The sequence below is a fragment of the Dendropsophus ebraccatus genome, chromosome 9 (assembly GCF_027789765.1).
Source record: "Dendropsophus ebraccatus isolate aDenEbr1 chromosome 9, aDenEbr1.pat, whole genome shotgun sequence".
Lineage (NCBI taxonomy): Eukaryota > Metazoa > Chordata > Amphibia > Anura > Hylidae > Dendropsophus > Dendropsophus ebraccatus.
This window is the reverse complement of record NC_091462.1, coordinates 78,846,947-78,865,867: the sequence shown is the minus strand read 5'-3', so window position 1 is coordinate 78,865,867 and position 18,921 is coordinate 78,846,947. Positions and strand designations below refer to the sequence as shown.

The 18,921-nt window shown below is 40.2% G+C and overlaps 1 protein-coding gene across 1 annotated transcript in view; it reads right to left on the bottom strand.

The window, feature by feature from the left end:
- GRIN2A (glutamate ionotropic receptor NMDA type subunit 2A) overlaps positions 1-18,921 on the bottom strand; it is a 379,959-nt gene that overhangs the window by 9,306 nt on the left and 351,732 nt on the right. Inside the window, exons 11-12 of the mRNA XM_069983674.1 lie at positions 16,585-16,814; positions 14,787-14,947 (exon numbers count right to left, since the gene is read on the bottom strand). Of these exons, the coding sequence (XP_069839775.1) occupies positions 14,787-14,947; positions 16,585-16,814 (391 nt within the window). The remainder of the gene's footprint in view (positions 1-14,786; positions 14,948-16,584; positions 16,815-18,921) is intronic.

Below are 18,921 nucleotides of genomic sequence, written 5' to 3'. Positions count from 1 at the left end.
AAAGAGAAGCTTGAACTCAGGAAGAATAGATTCAATTTTGTTAAGCAACCCATAAAAGATTGAAGCCGTTGGGGTAAAGATTCATGAACTGGATGCCTGAAAGCCAATTTCAAGTAGATCAGGGAAAACAAAAAAGCGACACCAAAGAGGAAAGCACCTGTAATTATTCTTATTGTCAGCAAATTAAATTTCCTAAATTTCAGCCACATACTGTAGCATGAATTTACTGGCACAGACACATCTTAGCAATTTGAATAAAGAGTTGAAGTTCTGACTAGGCCCCGATTCAAGAAGGGGCCAACGGCTGCAGTATAAAGGAGGTATCTACTGTGTGGAGGTCAAAAAGGGGCTATCTACTATGTAAGGGGTTAAAAATTGGGATACCTAGTGTGCGGGAGGGCCACAAAGGTACTAAGTACTGTCTAAAAGAGTTATCTACTGTGTGGAAGTCACAAGAGGGCTATCTTCTGTGTAAGGGGTATGAATTGGGATACCTAGTTTATGGGAGGGCCACAAAGGTACTATGTACTGTTTAAGGGAGTTATCTACTGTGTGGAGGTCCCAAAGGGGGCTATCTACTGTTTAAGGGGGTATAAATAGGGATTCCTAATGTGCGGGAGGGCCACAAAGGTACTATGTACTGTCTAAGGGAGTTCTGAGTTATGTGTGAAAAGGAAAAAAGGAGGCTATTTACAGTTTGGCACACACAAAGGACCTATCAATTAGTACTAGCGTGTGGGGCTTTGTTAAAATTTCAGGTACTGTGGGTGGGGAAAGCTAAGGAGGGTGATGGAAATGTGGTTGGCCTAAGGTTTGTCTTGTGGGTGTCGGAAATCATCATGGCCATCTAAGCTGGATAGAGAAAAGGGGGTCATTTGCCCTATGTGTAATACCATGAGGTAAACCAATCTTGAAGAAAGAAGCTATATTCCTCCAACCTTGTATAACCTTGCATAACCCCTTTATACCCCTATATGGTATATAGTATATCAGGCCAGATATAGAGTATTGTTTATGTGTAAATTATAATTGTTCTATTTATATGCATGTCACCGTGATATATTTTAATATGAACAACATGATAACACTGTGTATGGCGGAACTAATGCACTAATATGGTGTACAGAATAGTGTGGAAGTATTTATATGCATGTTTAGCAAGGGCTAGTTCAGTGTGTGTGTGTGTGCGCGTGCGTGTGTACATGAACAAATCCACTCTCCATGTGGCTATTTGTAGTATTTGATGCCTAAAATAAATGCACAATAAATATGGTTCAGTTGGTAGACATTGAATAGATATAGAGGGGTGGGGACTAGAGATGAGCGAACCGGGTTCGGGTTCGAGACGATCCGAACCCGAAAGATCGGCATTTGATTAGTGGTGGCTGCTGAACTTGGATAAAGCTCTAAGGTTGTCTGGAAAACATGGATACAGCCAATGACTATATCCATGTTTTCCACATAGCCATAGGGCTTTATCCAACTTCAGCAGCCACCACTAATCAAATGCTGAAAGTTCGGGTTCGGATCGACTCAAGCATGCTCCAGGTTCGCTCATCTCTAGTGGGGACCAACCCTAAATGAACACAGGAATTCTGTATATTATTTTCTGTTTGGACTAAAAAAAACAATAAAAAATCATAATACCTTATACCAGATACTAAAAATTCTAAGTGCTGCAAATGACAAAAAGATTTACAAAACTTCATAGAACAGGGCCATGTAGCAGTATTGTATGTAGTGTAACACATTAAATGTAATGTGAGAAGCAAAGGATATTGATCAATATCTCTTCTGGAGGTCAGAACAACGTATTAGCTTCAAACTGCGATAAAGGTTTTTTGCTGTAAATGATTCAGGCTGAAGAGACTGCAGTGCTGATATGAGGGCAGAGTGCCAATGTAGTACTGCAATGTAATACAGTATGCGAGCAATTAGCTGGTACTGTGCGCAGATCTGTATGAATAATGCATTGTAATCTGGATCAGGTTATTAAATGCCATCAAATATGCCACATTTTCACTATTAGAGATATAACTTGGCGGTTGAGCAAATATATAGCCTGGATTTCCACTATGAGATTGTAGACAGTGCAGCATAACTATACTTGGGAACTGTACAATGTCATAATCTGGGAAGCAGTGTATATCATGAATAATGTATCAGGCTCCAAGCTGTGGAATAGCTGTAAAAAACTAAAGCCTGATTATAGGATTGATACAGACTCAAGATTCACTGTAACCATGAGCTCAGAATAGTGGCATGCTCTATTAGATGCCTTATTACTACATCTAGGGGAGAATACAGTGCAAAATGGATGTATCATATGTCATCCTACTGAGTGCCTATAGACCTGTAAAATAAAACCAAAGGAACTCTATGTGCAGCCACACAAACTGTGTATAAACAGGCTTTACCATGTACATGGGGCTTTAATGGTAAAAAAAAACAAAAAAACTACATTGCCACTCTGCAGGACAGCAATAGTCTTTAGGCCCAGGTCGGATCTATTCCCTTCTGTGGGTTCCTGCCATGTTGTGTTGTCGGGTGGTGCCAAATCTGAATTTGCTATTAATCTGCACCTGGTTCCAGTTATAATAATTTATTTGTTTGACTTTGTAATATGTTTTTGCCCTTTATTCTACTTTGTAGTTACTGTATATATATATATATATATATATATATATATATATATATATATATATATATATATCTTTGATTTGACCTGGGATGCTTGTTTAATTTTCTAACCACTCCTTTTATTACAGTTCTCTGCCTTCCACCATTATTGCCAGAATAAGTAACTAGGAAACTGATTACCTCACAACGAAGCCAAGAACCTACGGGTAAACGGAGTCTTAAAATGAGTACAGTGCAGCTCTGTTCTAAGGCCCTATTCCACCAACAGATCTGACGACAGATTATCTGCCAAAGATTAAAGGCCAAACCCAGGAACAGACTATAATCAGAGAACAGGTCATAAAGGAAAGACTGGATTTCTCCTCTTTTCAAATCCACTCCTGGGTTTGGCTTTAAATCTTTGACAGATAATCTGTCGTCAGATCTGTTGGTGGAATAGGGCCTTTAGGGTATGTCCACACTAAGGAAGTCACACAGAAAACTCATCCCCACACACTCCCGTTTCACTGTCTACCCGTCCCATAGACTCCATTCTATGGTCAGGCAGATTCCGCTATCTTCCCAAAGAATGGACAGGTTCATGAACAGGTAGAGTCTATGGGACGAACAGACAGTGATGTGGGAGTGCGTGGGGACGAGCGGCGGAATCTGCGGGGAGTTCTCCACGTGATTTCTGTAGTGTGGACATACCCTTACTCTGACTATTATGGAACCTGGCTCCTTAAACTAGAGCATGATAGAACTTAGGGACACAGCAGTGTGAAGTGGATGGTAGGTGAGATCTCCTACCTATATGCCTGCTGTTTACGATTGCTGTCTTCCACCTCACTCAGTGCTGCATTGTGATGGGTAGTTGTGGCTTCTGCTAATGGTCTAACCCAGTTGCTATGCACATTCCCCATCTCTGCCTTGGATCCTGCTGATTTGGGCCAAAGCTCTATTGTTTTGGATCGTGTTCAGTGTCAATTTGCTAAGTTTATGACCTTGTTCCAGTTTTGTCCTTTACTTGGTACCTGTAGGTCCACTTCTTCTTTTGTGACTATGCTTAATTCCAATCAATCTCTTGGTAACAATAGTAGTGCACATTTCTAACTCTTCTAATACTGCATCAGCAATATTACTGCCTCTATATGAGTATTCTGGGAAGGCAGCCTGGGGATTTTGCTGTAGCACATTCAATACCTTGTTTTCAGGGGTTAAGGATAATGACGAGGTAATTTATCAAACTCCTTTCCCCCATCCAGCCAATGCCAAATGGATTGTGGCCAAGAGAATTCACACTTCTGCTATCTAACAGTAACTATCACATGGGGAATACAGCAGGCACCCCTGTCTTTTTAACTTCACCAGATTTTGTAATTATGTTTAAATATCCCTTCAAAGGAGTAATGTCTTTACCTCTTAGCAGAAGAAAGGGAATGGTGTATGAAGAACATTTGTATAGAAAGCAGAAAGCTAATGAGTAATTCAAGAAGCCAGCTCGAAACCTATGGAGTATAAACCAATTAACTTTTATGGATATTTAAATTAACTTTCCCCCTAAAGAAGCTCGGCTCAACAGAACAAAAGACATGATTCTATATTTTACAATCCACAAAGTAATTTCCGAAAGACAAGAAAATTCACCTTAAAATGCCGACTGTTTACAAGAAAAAGATGCTGATTTGAAATGCTATAACTTCATCAAGACAAATATTGAGGTCTCATTGACCTCCTGGACATTGGACCGATCAAACTAAGCCTGTGCACAAACAAACAAACAAAACCATGTGCTGCAAATATGTCATAAAAACAGAAATCAAAAATTTCAGGGCAGGGTAGAAAATACAAGAATTGATTCTTTCGGTTTTAATGGACAACATTAATTTTGACTTTTTGTTAGAACAGTTTATATGCATTATGCTCAGTAGGGGTGTCGAAAATATTATTGATCTGCAACCCAACATACTATTATATTGAGAAAATATTGCTGTGTAATAGGAAATCTCAATTTTGATAAAAGAGTTTTTAGAAAATTGTAAGTGCGTGAGTACAGAATAGGAAAGAAATTATCCTATCATTATCATGAATAAGCTGGAAGGCTCTATATCTGTATAAAAAGGTTAAAGGTATCTGGGGTAGAGCTGAAACCTCAGCTGTTACATAGGGGAATAAATCACTGAACTCACTGAATTTGAAACGGCAAAAGCTATAGTCAACTTTCTTCATAGAGCCTTTAGTGGGCCCATTTTCAGTGCAATTCACCTTATGCTTTGGGTGTTAGTCATGTATGCTGTGCTGTTAGTCACATTATGTGTCTGAGATTTGTTAAAATTTCATCCATTTTTCTGTTTCTGTATACTGCAGCAAGATATTATATCAAGATCAGCATAGCCAATAATAACAATACCAGTATACAAGGGACAAATAATACTATAACCACAGCCATTACCAATATACTGTAACTGTTATAGTCTTATACCAATCTAAACTTAATCTAAGGGTATTTATTCCCCTATAGAGTGACCATACACTGGTTGCTGTACACGTGTTGTTCATTTTTCTTTTTCTTTTCTTTGCGGCCTGGGTCATGACTCTTCCCTGAAGAATCTGCCAGAGAAACATTTCATGTTCCTTGCTCCAGCATATTCAGTATAGTATTAGGCCACTCTGTGGCCCTATTAAGTAGTTAGGCCTTTCTGTGTCTATCCCCTTCCTGTGCCTCCATATAATACAGTACTTAGGCGCTTCGGTGCCCTCATATAATAGTTAGGGCCCTCAGGTCCCCTAACTATTATAACCAACTATTATACCTCTCTCTGCCTCCAAATATAGTAGTTCGGTCTCCTCTATGCCCCATAAAGTGGTTATGTCCCCTCTGTGCATCCATGTAGTAGTTAGGAGCCCCATATAGTTATCCCCTCTGTAGGCAGCACCCTTGGTAGCTATGCCCATTAAATTGTACCCTTCATATAAGCAGTTCCCCCTATAGGTAATCCCTCTGTGGTAAGCCAGCCCTTTATAGGTAATCCATCTGTAGGTAATGCCCTATAGAAATTCCCCCAGGTAGTAAACAATCTCTCCAGTAGTAATCCCCCCTTGTAGGCACCCCCCTGTAGGATAAAAACAAAACACTCATACTCACCTGGTTCCCATGCAGTCCACCAGAATCTCTTTTCTTCTTCCCCCATACTGCAAGTTCTTAAGTGATGTCACTTGAGCGCCAGAGCACTGGCAAAGACAGTGGCCTCTTGTGACCACAGGCATAATGTTGCCTGCACCCACAATCAGTGCTGTATTTAACTTGTTGCTATTTTTCTATTTAAATAAAGCTCTAACTTTGGTTTTGCTGGTACAATTTCTTGTTGGAGTGTTTCACACAGTTACCTACCTAATGATATATACAGTTTAGATAACTATTACAGTAGACATTTAAGAGTCCCAGATACTGTATAAACATATTTGTAGGTACCATGCTGTATATTACAGAGCCATAGGCCCTACTTGTGCCACTCTATGGTGCTCCATTTGTCACCGTATTATAGAGTTATTGTCCCATAGGAACAAAGCTTTAGAACAACAGCATGACAGGAAAAGAGAACATGGCATCATTTCTTTTCAGATTGATACAGAATCCTTCAGAAAAAGACCAATGTACGTCTCCATATATTTTTAGAGTCCCTGAACGATACCTCCATACTATACATCTTTGAGGTGATATGGAGCTGTAATACAGCTTTGCTTTGATAAGGTTATGCTTTGCTTAATGGCACTGTAGTTTACTTATCACAAAGCAAAAAGATATAAAGAGGCAGAAAACCAAGGAGCTCACCTATTGAGAGACGGAAATATTAAGATAAAATGAACCAAACTTTATCAAGCAAAATGAGAAGAAAGTTAAAAACTTAATAAAGAATGTAACTTAAAAGATACAATAATATAAAAAAGTCAACATTTGTGCCCTTTTCTGTCTTGCTGAGGCTCGAGAATAGCTCGCGTAGCTGCATATTTAAAGATTACAGCACGACTGAAGCAGTTTTTTTTTTTTTTACAATAATAAGCAGTCAAGTCTGATTTGAGGGATGCCAGATAAATGTTTTGAGCTGCAGGGAAAAAGTGTTCTGATGATTTAATGCACTATTGTTAAAATGCATGTCCTTTCAGTATGTAATTCTCCAGCCTTCCTTCACATCACAGTTGCCATTACAAATATGCTAATACGGGGTTTGTCTAACATCTTCTCTAAACTCTACAGGCAGCAAATAGTATTGCTGTAATAGCAGATGCCATGTTCACTTTCTTCTCATTTTGCAAACTAGTTCTGGGTAATATGAAAGTTGACAGGTTATCGTACGCAGACGTGTCTATGCTTTAATATCTATCTTGCCTGGTGTAATTAGAGACAGCAACAATAATAGACACTCCATGTGCTCTTAAGAACCCAACATTTCATGTAAAATGTTCTATATTATAGGGGAAATGCTTATACTGTAGTATGTTAATGAGCTTTATGGGATTAAAAAACAGTCAGCTTCAGAAAGTGACAGCCTTGTATTTTGGCTGTGTCTGACATTACAACTCTACCCATTTAGGTAAACAGGACCCAGCTTTTAAATTAGGCAAAATCTATGATTTTAGGTTTTTCCACTTAAAGTGTACCTGTTTATTTATTTATTTATTTATTTATTTATTTTTGCAGAAATCAATAGTAAAAGTGGTTTTAAGAAACTTTGTAATTGGGTTTATAAGTAAAAAAAATGCATTTTTATCATGAAAAAGCAGTTTGAAACTCTACCCCCCTGTCTTCATGGTTTTCTTATGGAGAGAGGAGGGGTTGAGGGAGATGAGGCACCAAAACAGGACAACAAAAAGTAAATTTACAGCTACATCACCTTGCTATCTCCTCTAAATTCAGCTCTGACCTCTCTGACCTCTGAATACGGCTTTCAAACAGGTCCCGCTGTGTAATTCTTTGTTCTTTGCTGGCGACTAATCTTCAGTAGTAGATTATAATAGGTCTGTTTAGGGCGGTAGCCCAAGGCCCTGAGCTCTTGCGGGGCCCATGGCCGTCCAAAAAGACTTAGACTTTTTGTGGTATTATGTATTCTGCTACAGTTCTGCCATGATTTGCAAAAAAATCACTGCTTTTTTTCCTGCAATTTGGCACAATACACGGCATTATGACATTATCTATCCTGTATTATGAACACTAGCTGCCATAGTTACAGTGGGTTGAGGGGGGCCCAGGCTTGGTGAACAGCTCCGGGCCTACGGTAAAGTTAATCCGCCCCTGTCAATCTCCCTCCTCCCCCTCTCCATAGGTTACACAGGGCACGTCTGATGTAAAAGAGTCGTGATTTCCTGATAATGAGCAGTGAATGAGAAAGAGGAGGGAGGGGGGGACCTGGGCTGGGGAAAGCCTTTTTGAATGCAGATAATGGCAATTTGCTTAATAAACCCACTTACAGAGTTTCTTAAAATTGCCTGTACTATTGATTTAAAAAAAAAAATTACAACAGTGACACTTTAAAACTAACTCTGAAGGATAAGAAACAAGTAAGAGATTGCAGAGGGTTCGACCTCTGCCCCCCAGGGATCTCTAGATTGGCCCTCGGCTTCTTTGTTTTGAATACAGCTGCAGGTCGGCTCATGACCCGCAGCTCTATTCATTCTCTATGAAGCCGCCAGAAAGAGCTGAGTACTGCACTCGGCTCTCTTCAGTAGCTCCATAGAGAATGACTGTAGCCACCTAGCTCTTTCCTGTAGCCACCTGGCTCTTTCCAGCGGCTCTATAGAAAATGAATAGAGTCACAGGTCATGTGCCCAGGCACAGCTGTATTCAAAACAAAGAAGCCGGGGGCCAATATGGAGATTGCACAGAGGACGGACAGACCCCAGCGATCTCTTAAAACCCTATTACACTGGGAGATTCAGAGGAGAAAATTAGCTCCTGCCAGGTCAGTGCTTGCTAGCTCCCCTTCCCCGCTTGCTGCCAGCGTTACTACACGCGTCGGCAGCAATCGGGTAAGAGTCGGGGGGGGGGGGGGTCTGCCAGGGTCTGATTGGTAGATCACGGTGGTCTGCTGCCACCGCTCCTATTACACAGAGCGACTGCAGCAGATCGCTGCTATTGTGATCGTCGATCAGTTGACACGCATGATGTTAGCTGGTCCTTGTCTTCTATTATCAGCCAAATACGGCTGATAATCACTTTGTGTAATATAGCCTTTGCTTGTCCTTTAGCGTGTGGATTTGTACAGGATTAAAGGATTGTAAGAAGAAGTTGGCTGATCTCCTGAGACAAAGAAGACGAAATGGGGTCATAAAAAGTACAATTTGGGAAGAAATTAATAAAAAATCCATTTTTACCTGTTTTTTAAGTGATATGTGTTTTCGGGAACTTTATTCTCTAAGTGTTATGTATTATTTTAGAGGAATTTACTACACTACATATGCACCAACACCATTTTTATACAATGAATGATGCATTGTACAGTATTAGGTTTTTTCAAGTGTATGATTAACAAAAATAACTTTTCTCGTAAAGTTTAGATAAAATGTCCTTTTTCAAAAGTTCTATTTCCAGTCCTTCAGTCTTGTCAGTCTGCGCTAGCTTTGGGCTATAAAATATTGACAGGTTTGACAAATATTGGTACTTTAGTGCAACAGAGCAGAAAACTCAATAAGCGCCAAACGACTTAAATTTACCACTACAGAAAGCATTTTTCTGAATTGGCAGCCCATTTAATATTAGCAGAGCTTCACCTCATCTTGATTTAGATAAAACCGTCAAAGCAAGAAATATCACCTGCTGTATCATTATTAGACTTTTTGTGTAAGTAAAAACCCAGCCTAATAAACTGTGTCCTGTCACTGCAATTCTCTGCCACAGTTTGGATAATTGTAGAAATTCTTACGTAAACTTTTCTAGTTGCTTAATGCATCTACATGTCAATGTCTTCTTAACCTCTACATTTATGGCTACATATTTTTTTTATGCTTCTTTGTATGTGTATTGTATAATTAAACCATTTACTAAGGTGGCCATACACATTAAAGCAAAGTTGTCCAAAGTCTTACTGTCTAATGGGCGTGTCCTCATGCTCCTCTGATGGTAAATGTCAGTTTTAAGAGTTATTAAAGGGGTACTCCAGTGAAAAGCTTTTTCGCAGTAATTGAAACACGTTACAAAGTTATATAACTTTGTAATATGCTCCAATCACATATGCCCCCTTTTCCTATCTCCCCCCCCCCCCCTCAACCTCCCACCAAGAAGTGAAGTAAACTCATTCTTAGCTAATTACTGTTGACCCCAGGCTTTTCTGTGGCAGCCATTTTGTGACAATTACGTCATCTGCACAGGCACAGCTTCCTAGTTTGGGGTATCACATGATGCACTTTGTCTCCTGTGATGTCTAACTGACTCTCTAAAACTGTTAGATAGCTTACATCTTGCTCAGCCAATCAGAGCTGAGAAACCTGAGTCATCTGACAAAGGAAGCTGGCCTAACAGGGCTTAGACCCGCCTTCCTCTTGATGATGTCATTGTCACAAAATGTCTGCCAAAGAAAAGCCTGGGGCCAACAGTCATTAGGTAAGAATGAATTTACTTCACTTCCTGGAGGGAGGTTGAGGGGGAAAAGATAGGGAAGGGGGCAGATAGGTGATTGAAGCATATTACAAAGTTATATAACTTTGTAATGTGTTTCAATTACTGGGATAAAGCTTTTCGCTGGAGTACCCCTTTAAGCATGTTGGTTGTCACCTGCTGCTGCTAAATGGAGTCAGGACAGTGACTTATTTCCTCTACGAATTGTCAAATTGTAAACATATGTATGTTTTGCCAACCTGAGTGTACACATGTATAAAGGGACCAGTAGTATTACTGTCAGCTAAACAAACATTCAGCCAACAGCTACTGAAGACACATGGGCACCTTTAAAAATATCAGGGCCGATTCTCTTAAACATTCATGTTAACATGAACAGTTTCAATGGTTTTTCTGTGTTTTATAATGTTCTGGAATGCATGTACCGGAGTCCCCCCGTGCCTGGACAGCATCTGTAATTAGATGCTGGGAGCGGGGGAGACTGTATTCATAAGCGCCGCACTGTAATGAATCAGCTGCGCGGTGCTGTTACTACACCGCGGCACTTATGAATACAGTCTCCCCCGCTCCCAGCATCTAATTACAGATGCTGTCCGGGCGCGGGGGGACTCCAGAACATGCATTCCACGTCCGTGATCCGTCAGGATCACGGAACGTGGGAATGCAGCCTTAGTTGCTGCAGTTTTATTGTTTAAGTATTATGTGTTTTTTCACCTTCAACACCCCCCAAGGAGTTCTAAGCTTTCTCGCAAAGAGTCCCCAGGTTGTTACCTCCAGAGCATTCTCTATTAGCAATGGTGGACCCATAGATGGTTTGGAGTATAAGATGAGGTTTTATACCAGGGCAGAAGATGGAACCAGTCTGTGGTCAAGGCTGGTAGACTACTTTCAAGGGTTTACCAGGATAAACAGCAGTAGATACAGCTTCTCAACTCAATTTCTAAGGGCCCCTAAACAGATCTAGATGTGAGGATATCCCATGCACAGAATGCAAGTGGTGATGCGTGATGCACTGACCACAATGATATCATTTGTGAAATACTAGTGAAATCCTAAATACATACTGTGCTGGAGTAAGGACTGGACTTGAGACAACTCTGTTGTGATAGAACCTAATGCTTAAAGCGACTCTGTACTCACAATCTGACCCCCCCCCCCCCCCCCAAACCACTTGTACCTTCAGATAGCTGCTTTTAATCCAAGATCTGTCCGGGGGTCCGTTCAGCAGGGAATGCAGTTATTGTCATAAAAATAACTTTTAATCCAGCAGCGCTGTGGCTAACGACCGGGGCTTACATTTGTATATGCATTAGGCTGGCACACCCTCTCTGTCCTTCCTTTCCACCCTCCTCAACATTTACTGCTGTTTGAGCTTTGCACAGGTGTCTTAACGATCCAGCCCATGTTCATTATACACACAGGTGGGGAATAGGAAACAATCTGCCTGGAGCATTCCTAATGATGAGGAGGGTGGGGAGGAAGGACAGAGAGGGTGTGCAAGCCTAATGCATATACAAATGTAAGCCCCGGCCGTTAGACACAGCGCTGCTGGATTAAAAGTTATTTTTATGACAATAACTGCATCCCCTGCTGAACGGACCCCCGGACAGATCTTGTATTAAAAGCAACTATCTGAAGGTACAAGTGGTTTGGGGGGGGGGACAGATTGTGGGTACAGAGTCACTTTTAGCAGTGAAGTCCGGTGAAGGGGTATGTGAATAACGGGTCCCGATGACAGCATCATAGGAAGAATCCAGGTAATGTGAAGTCAAGCATAGTTATAGACCACAGACTAGACTAGAGAGGGTTAAACATGACTTGACTTAACATTGGATTTAACAAGTAATGAGCGATATGTCAGATATCATAGGCCATTGGATGCTACAGTAGTGAGGCCCTCTGATTCTCCCAGCTAACCACAGAATGGGCTTCCCACCTATTCCCATTTAACTTCTTAATGCCCAGTCCCAGCAGTCAAAGTTGATGTAACTTAGAGAGAAGCTTACATGTAATAGACATGAAAATACCAAACAGAGTTGTTGGAAAATATCTGAACCTTTTTTTTTAAAGAAATGCAGAAGACAATTGTCTTAAGTGATCATGAAATCGATGAGACTTGGCTACTTCATGTAATAATATAGATGAAGAAGAGCTCTGAAGGTATGAAAACTCACCACAGATAAACATATGGAAGTGCTCAACAAGCAAAGGTTAATACATGAAGGCACTAGGCAAAGAAATGTTCAAGTGATTTCTGATTATACAGGAGTCTCTGGTATAAATTCTGACAAGCTAACGCGGTGCTGTAATCCGGCCTTGAGTAGTATATTTGAGGAGGAACATGCTGAATTCAATCGTAATTGCTGTAGCAGCTCTCATTTGCCTATAAATTAGATAATTCATGGTTCCTAATCCATTTGCTATTAAAATGCTGGAAACTTCTCAGAAGACAGGAATAATACAAATCTTATCGGTGCTCTTGGAGAGTTGATGAATTCTGCATCAGTAGCAGTGGTATATTGAAGTGGACAAAGTTATTTAAGAATAGAATCAAAAGCTGATCCTGGTCTGAAACATCTGTTTTATCTAAAGCCAATGGCGAACTCTACAAATAGAAGAGTGGGCATCACAGTGCCAGATTTAGTCACTCAAGACAGAAGGTCTCGTTTATTACTGCCTTGCAATTGCCTGCAAATTGGTTTGCTAATAAAGTAGTTCCATTAGACACAAAAGTTTTTTTTAAAGGTTCTTGACACATATAAAGTAGATAGGACCCTCTCTTCGATACCCCAATGAAAAAAACATTGTTTGTATTATACTACTATACCACAGATTCCTTGAGGAAGAGCAGGAACGTCAGGACGCCCTATGTTTGTGACGGGCGTAAAGATCAGCGGCACCTTTATGTGCTGCTATAGATACACTGGGGGCGACATGTATCATCCGGAGTACGGATGATTTTCGGCGGAAAGTGCCGATTTGCAAATTTTTTTATTCGCAAATGGCCGATTTGTGAATAAAATATTCGCATATCGGCACTTCGCGCCGAGTACGTCTGGGGGGGGGGGGGGCGGGGAGGGGGTGTGGAGGGGGCGTTACGCGGGCGTGGACTCAGAGTTCGTGCGATGTATCATTTTTTCGGTGCAATGATACGCCGAAAACCTACTCCACCTTTCAGGTGGCGTAGGTTTTCGGCTGTGCGCACCGACGCGCACGGGATTTATGTAGAGGCGGTCCGCCTCTACATAAATCTCCGTAGCGCCGGAGATGTGGGGACATTTATAAGTCCGGCGTAAAAAACGCCGGACTTCATAAATGTCCCCCTGGGCGTACAATCTAGGAGACTATAAGATATAAACCAGAGATCCAGGTAGAAACGTGTCCTCAGACCTTAGCCAAAGGGCTTCCTGACACAACATTTCTCTTTTGCATATACTTACAATGTTACCAATGTTACCTTTATCTAAAACAGAAAGACGGATGTGATAACCGTCACTCTGCATTGCTGACATTATACCTGTGCTGGCAAAGTGGTTCTATACACAGCATTTTTTGGCTACAGTTTTTGTGGCAATTATTGTGTGAGATTTTCATTTAGTTTTTTTAGATCCAAAGCTAGAAGTTGATTCAAAGAGGGAAAAAATTGAAGGATTTCTCCTTTCCGCTCAATCAACTTTAATTCAAGCAGTGACCTGTGGTGGCCAGAGCTGGTGGTTCCTGGTGGGTCGATGTGTCCCAAGGACCAGGGAGCAGCCTGGAAACCATCAGAATGCCAGCAGCAGGGGAGGGCAGTATATGAGTAGGCTTTTTTATTTTTAGCACTCTCTGAAGTCGGAACACTTTTTTAAGGTATAGGCACATAGGTAAAATAAATCTGCTATGCCATACAGATAAAATCGAACTTGACTATGTTAATATATATAGGGAAATCTGTGAGACAACAACCCCAAATTACTGTATGTTCCGGTGTGTGACGGCTGAGCGTATAAGACGACTCCTGACTTTTCCAGTTAAAATATAGAGTTTGGTATATACTTGCCGTATGAGACTGCCCCTCTTCCAATGTACACCAAATGAAAATTAATAAAAAACATCAGAGATCTGAGAGGCAGAGAAGGAGGTACAGTGATACCGGTGGGATAAAAGCGCGGCCAGATGGGTGAAAGAGGTATGTTTTTCTGGGCACACTACCGTATCTCTCTTTTCCATACCCTGGACGCCTGCAGCTTGCTCTGCCCTTCATGTGGCCCCTAAAAATGGTGGGGATTCTGTAGTTTTTATTCTGTAGTTTTTTAGCTCCCCCCATGGTATGCAGCGACCAAAGATTCTCCAGTCCGTTTTTTCAGCACCTGCCCTTTAAGACAACACTAGCATACAAGACAAACCCTGACTTTTGAGAAGATTTTGCTAGGTTAAAAATTAGTCTTCTATGCCGAAAAATACAGTATATAGAAAAATAGTCTAGAGAGATAATGCACTACAAGAAATTTGGTGCTAAATAAAAATGCATCCTTCTGAAAGTGGTGGAAAAAATTCAAGCATTTTAAAGATGGCTCACCCAGTTTTTAAGCTGACCAAGGCTTCGTGCACTCCTTTTTGATTAAATTTTACCATGTACTGATGCATTTCAGGATAATTGTTTCTTATATTCCTTTCTGTGCTTCCATTAGGGACTGTGCCAAATCGAAATGGGGGAGAATATTCATATGATCGTTGAAACTAGACATTGAGAAAAAAGAATCAGGAACACTATCAGTAGATGATATTTGACATTAACACCAACTGCATTGAAAGCATGTAGTATATTTACCATACACCTAAATACCAAATCAATAATCAATAATATGACACAACTCCATTGTCATGTACTTGATATACTTGGACTGGAAAACAATTTAAGCAGCTTACAAATATTAATGGGGTACTTCACCACAAACATTTTTCTTTCAAATCACCTGGTGCCAGAAAGTGCCAGAGACTTGTAATTTACTTTTATTAAAAAATCCCAAGACTTCCAGTATTTATCAGCTGCTGTAAGTCCTGCTGTAAGTATTGGTGTATTCTTTCCAGTCTGGAGAGCAGGAGAGGATTTCTATGGGGATTTGTTACTGCTTTGGACAGTTCCTCTTATGGCCAGAGGTGGCATTAGAGAGCACTGTGTCACATTGGAAAGAATATACCAATTTGTGCAGGATATACAGCAGCTGATAAGTATGGGAAGACTTGAGATTTTTAATAGAAGTAAATTACAAATCTCTGGCAGTTTTTGGCACCAGTTGATTTGAAATACATTTTTTTGTGAACTACCCCTTTAAGGAGCCACTCACATGTTCCGTAAATGGAAGATGTGCCACAGACTGGAATGCAGAACTCCTTAACTGTTTAAGGGTGCGTTCACATGTTCAGGATTCACTGCAGATCTGATTTGATGCTGTGTTATTTAGTTACATTAATATCAAATCTGCTGCGGATCCAGCATGTCAGTTTAGTAGCACAAATTTAAGTCTCTGAGCTCCCAGGCAGCATAATGAATGCTGCCGATATGAGCTCTGAGGAGCGGTCCGAATAATACTGTCCATGGATAGACAGTATTTTGTGGATGTGTGAACGGTCCATAAGATACTAGATTACTTCTCCAAAACAGTTGGGTGTAAACAGGTAACATTGTGAATATCGGATTTGCCAATTTTCTTTTAATCAAGTCTCCCCAACAAAATAAAAAAAGGACCTCGATCTATGTCTGATTTGTCTTCTGAATGTCTGTCGTGTTTATATGTCTGGTTGTCAATATACCATCAGAATTGTAAAGTGCTGTGGAATTTGTTGGAACTATATAAATAAATATTCTGTATTACATTAAAGCATGCCTCCCAAGTGTCCTTCTTTTGGAGGGACAGTCCCTACTTTTGACCCACGTCCCTCTTTGCCCCTTACATGTCCCTCTTTTTTAACCTCATTAATAAACTTTTATGTTGCTCTAGAAAGTGTCTGGTTTCTTACTGTAGAATAGACCCAGACTTCATGTGGTGCAAGTTGGATCCTAAAAATTGTTATGTTTAGATGAATCATTATGGCCGGTCTATGTCACCTAAATGATAGCGGGTCCCTGCAAATACGGAAAGTTACTAAAACACATTTGTAATCGTGTAACTAAATGTATGCACCAATCTGCAGCACACCCTGCATGTGTGGATGCATCCATGAATTAAAAAAGACTCCGTCTTTGACCTTCAAAAAAGTTGGGAGGTATGCATTAAAATACAGACAGTTATAGAGAATTAGAGAAAGGCCTGTACAGCACACAGTAATTCTACTCACGATCAGTGTGATATTTATAGGAAGCATTACATACACACCTTTTTGTCACTAAGTCCAGTCACTTGGTCAACAAATTCCTCTTGGATCATAAATGCAGCCAGGTTAGCAGTGTAACTGGCCAAAAATATTACAGCAAAGAAAGCCCAAATGGATACAATGATTTTGCTGGTTGTGCCTTTTGGATTTTGCACAGGCACAGAGTTATTAAAGACCAAGCCCCAAAGTAGCCAGACAGCCTTTCCAATGGTGAAAGAAGGACCATGTGGTGCTGCAATATGAAAGGGAAAAATGATTACGGCATATGTAAAGAAACATAGAACATCCAGAGAGTACATATCTACTGTTCTGCTTCCATGATACTGTTTGATGCTTCCTGGTGATCCAGGGGTCTCCCCTAAAAACGAACCTGAGTTGGGAAGCCAAGAACATACAGTACTTCAAACAACAGTGTGTACTGTGCTCCAAGCATAACTTACCAAGGTGACCTCCGCTTCTGTTAGATAGGCATATCGCCGCCTAACATTATTATAATATCCTGCACTTTTTTCCACATATGAACGCTACTGCTATGTTTTGGTAACCTGTTGCCCTTGGTCATGGTCCACTAAGGTCAGCCATACTTGATGCAACAGTAATCTCCAGGAAGTTTTGGCTAAGTTAGTTTCCCCTGAGTGTGCTAGCAAGGGGTATTATGGAAAAGTGTGAAACCAAGACGATATGAAAGGAGAAGAACTCTACAAGGAATTACCTTACCTTAAAATACAAAACATTTTCATATATATATATATATATATATATATATATATATATATATATATATATATTTATATTTATACTGTGCATGGTGAAAGAGGACCAGGGTTAGACTTAGCCCCTTACTGTTACAATCAAACCCCCTGTATGTAAATCACTCCCCTTAGCCACCTATTCTGACAATTCCCTGTAAAAAAAAAAGACTGTAAACCCCCCAATATATTGGGAACAGAATTATCATGTATAAACAATGTTAAGTCAGAGCACCCTGAGCTTTTAAATTAAGAACTTCATATTTTTTGTCTGGCCACAGGTCTTCTTTAAACATAAGTAATAATGTCTGTTTAGGAGAATTTTTATTTATTCAGATTGCCATTGGAGTCGGGAAGGAATTTTCTCCCTGTGATGGGACAATTATCATCTGCCTGTAATATTTAACAATTAATTCCCTCACACACCCTAGCAATCTGTTGATTAAGGTATTACATGCCCCGTCATACACCAATCCTCCCAGTGTACATTCCACCACTGATAGGCTAGATTTTGTCTTAGTTCAAAGAGTATGATCTATATGCTCCAGAGTTCTATCCCACAGCTTAATAATCTCAGGGCATAGCCATATTAAATGAAATAAATCTACGCCCACCTCCTGACATTTCTTACACCTTGCTTCCTTTTTTCCGTATGTAATCAAACTTTTCAGAGTAATGTAAAGCCAGTAAAATAACTTAAAAAGTATCAATCTGTGGGAGGGACTCTTCAAGCAATTTTTTAAGTTCTTTATTATAGTTCCCCATTAAGTGTCGTGAATATCCCCTAGTACAAATTCCCATCTACCCCTCGCTTTCTGTAATTATCATGTATAAACAATGTTAAGTCAGGGCACCCTGAGCTTTTAAATTAAGAACTTCATATTTTTTGTCTGGCCACAGGTCTTCTTTAAACATAAGTAATAATGTCTGTTTAGGAGAATTTTTATTTATTCAGATTGCCATTGGAGTCGGGAAGGAATTTTCTCCCTGTGATGGGGCAATTATCATCTGCCTGTAATATTTGCCTTCCCCTGGATCAACACAGTAGGGTTTCTCTAGGTTGAACCTGATGGTCTTTTGTCTTCTTTCAACCTTATTAACTATGTTACTATGTTACTATTACAGCCAATTGCCAGAAGTACGGGTGTTGGTGCTCAGCCGACATAGCCTAACCTGAGGAAAGGCCATCAATTGGTTCTGCCCAGAAAACCCCTTAAATATTCATTATAATCGATGCTGAAACTTAGATTTATTACACACCACATACTGTACTTTGGCAGTGATGGACTTGTTGTAATAAACCGATGTAATCAGCATTGCCTTCAGTGCTTAGAGCTGTTTATTTGCTGATGAAGACATTGATAAAAAGAGTTTTTACCAGCTAAGAGTGAACATCATTACTAAATAAATATTCATTCCCTCCCTCTCCCCCCGCCCGAATATGAATGAACACCAGTGCTGAAAGAAAAAAAAATCCATTTCTGTCACCTGTCATCATTTTAACAAGACAGTAGCTGATGTAGTAGTGTTTACTTAATCTCTGGAAACAACAGAAAAACAAGAACATTTCCCTTTGAGGATATTTGTTGA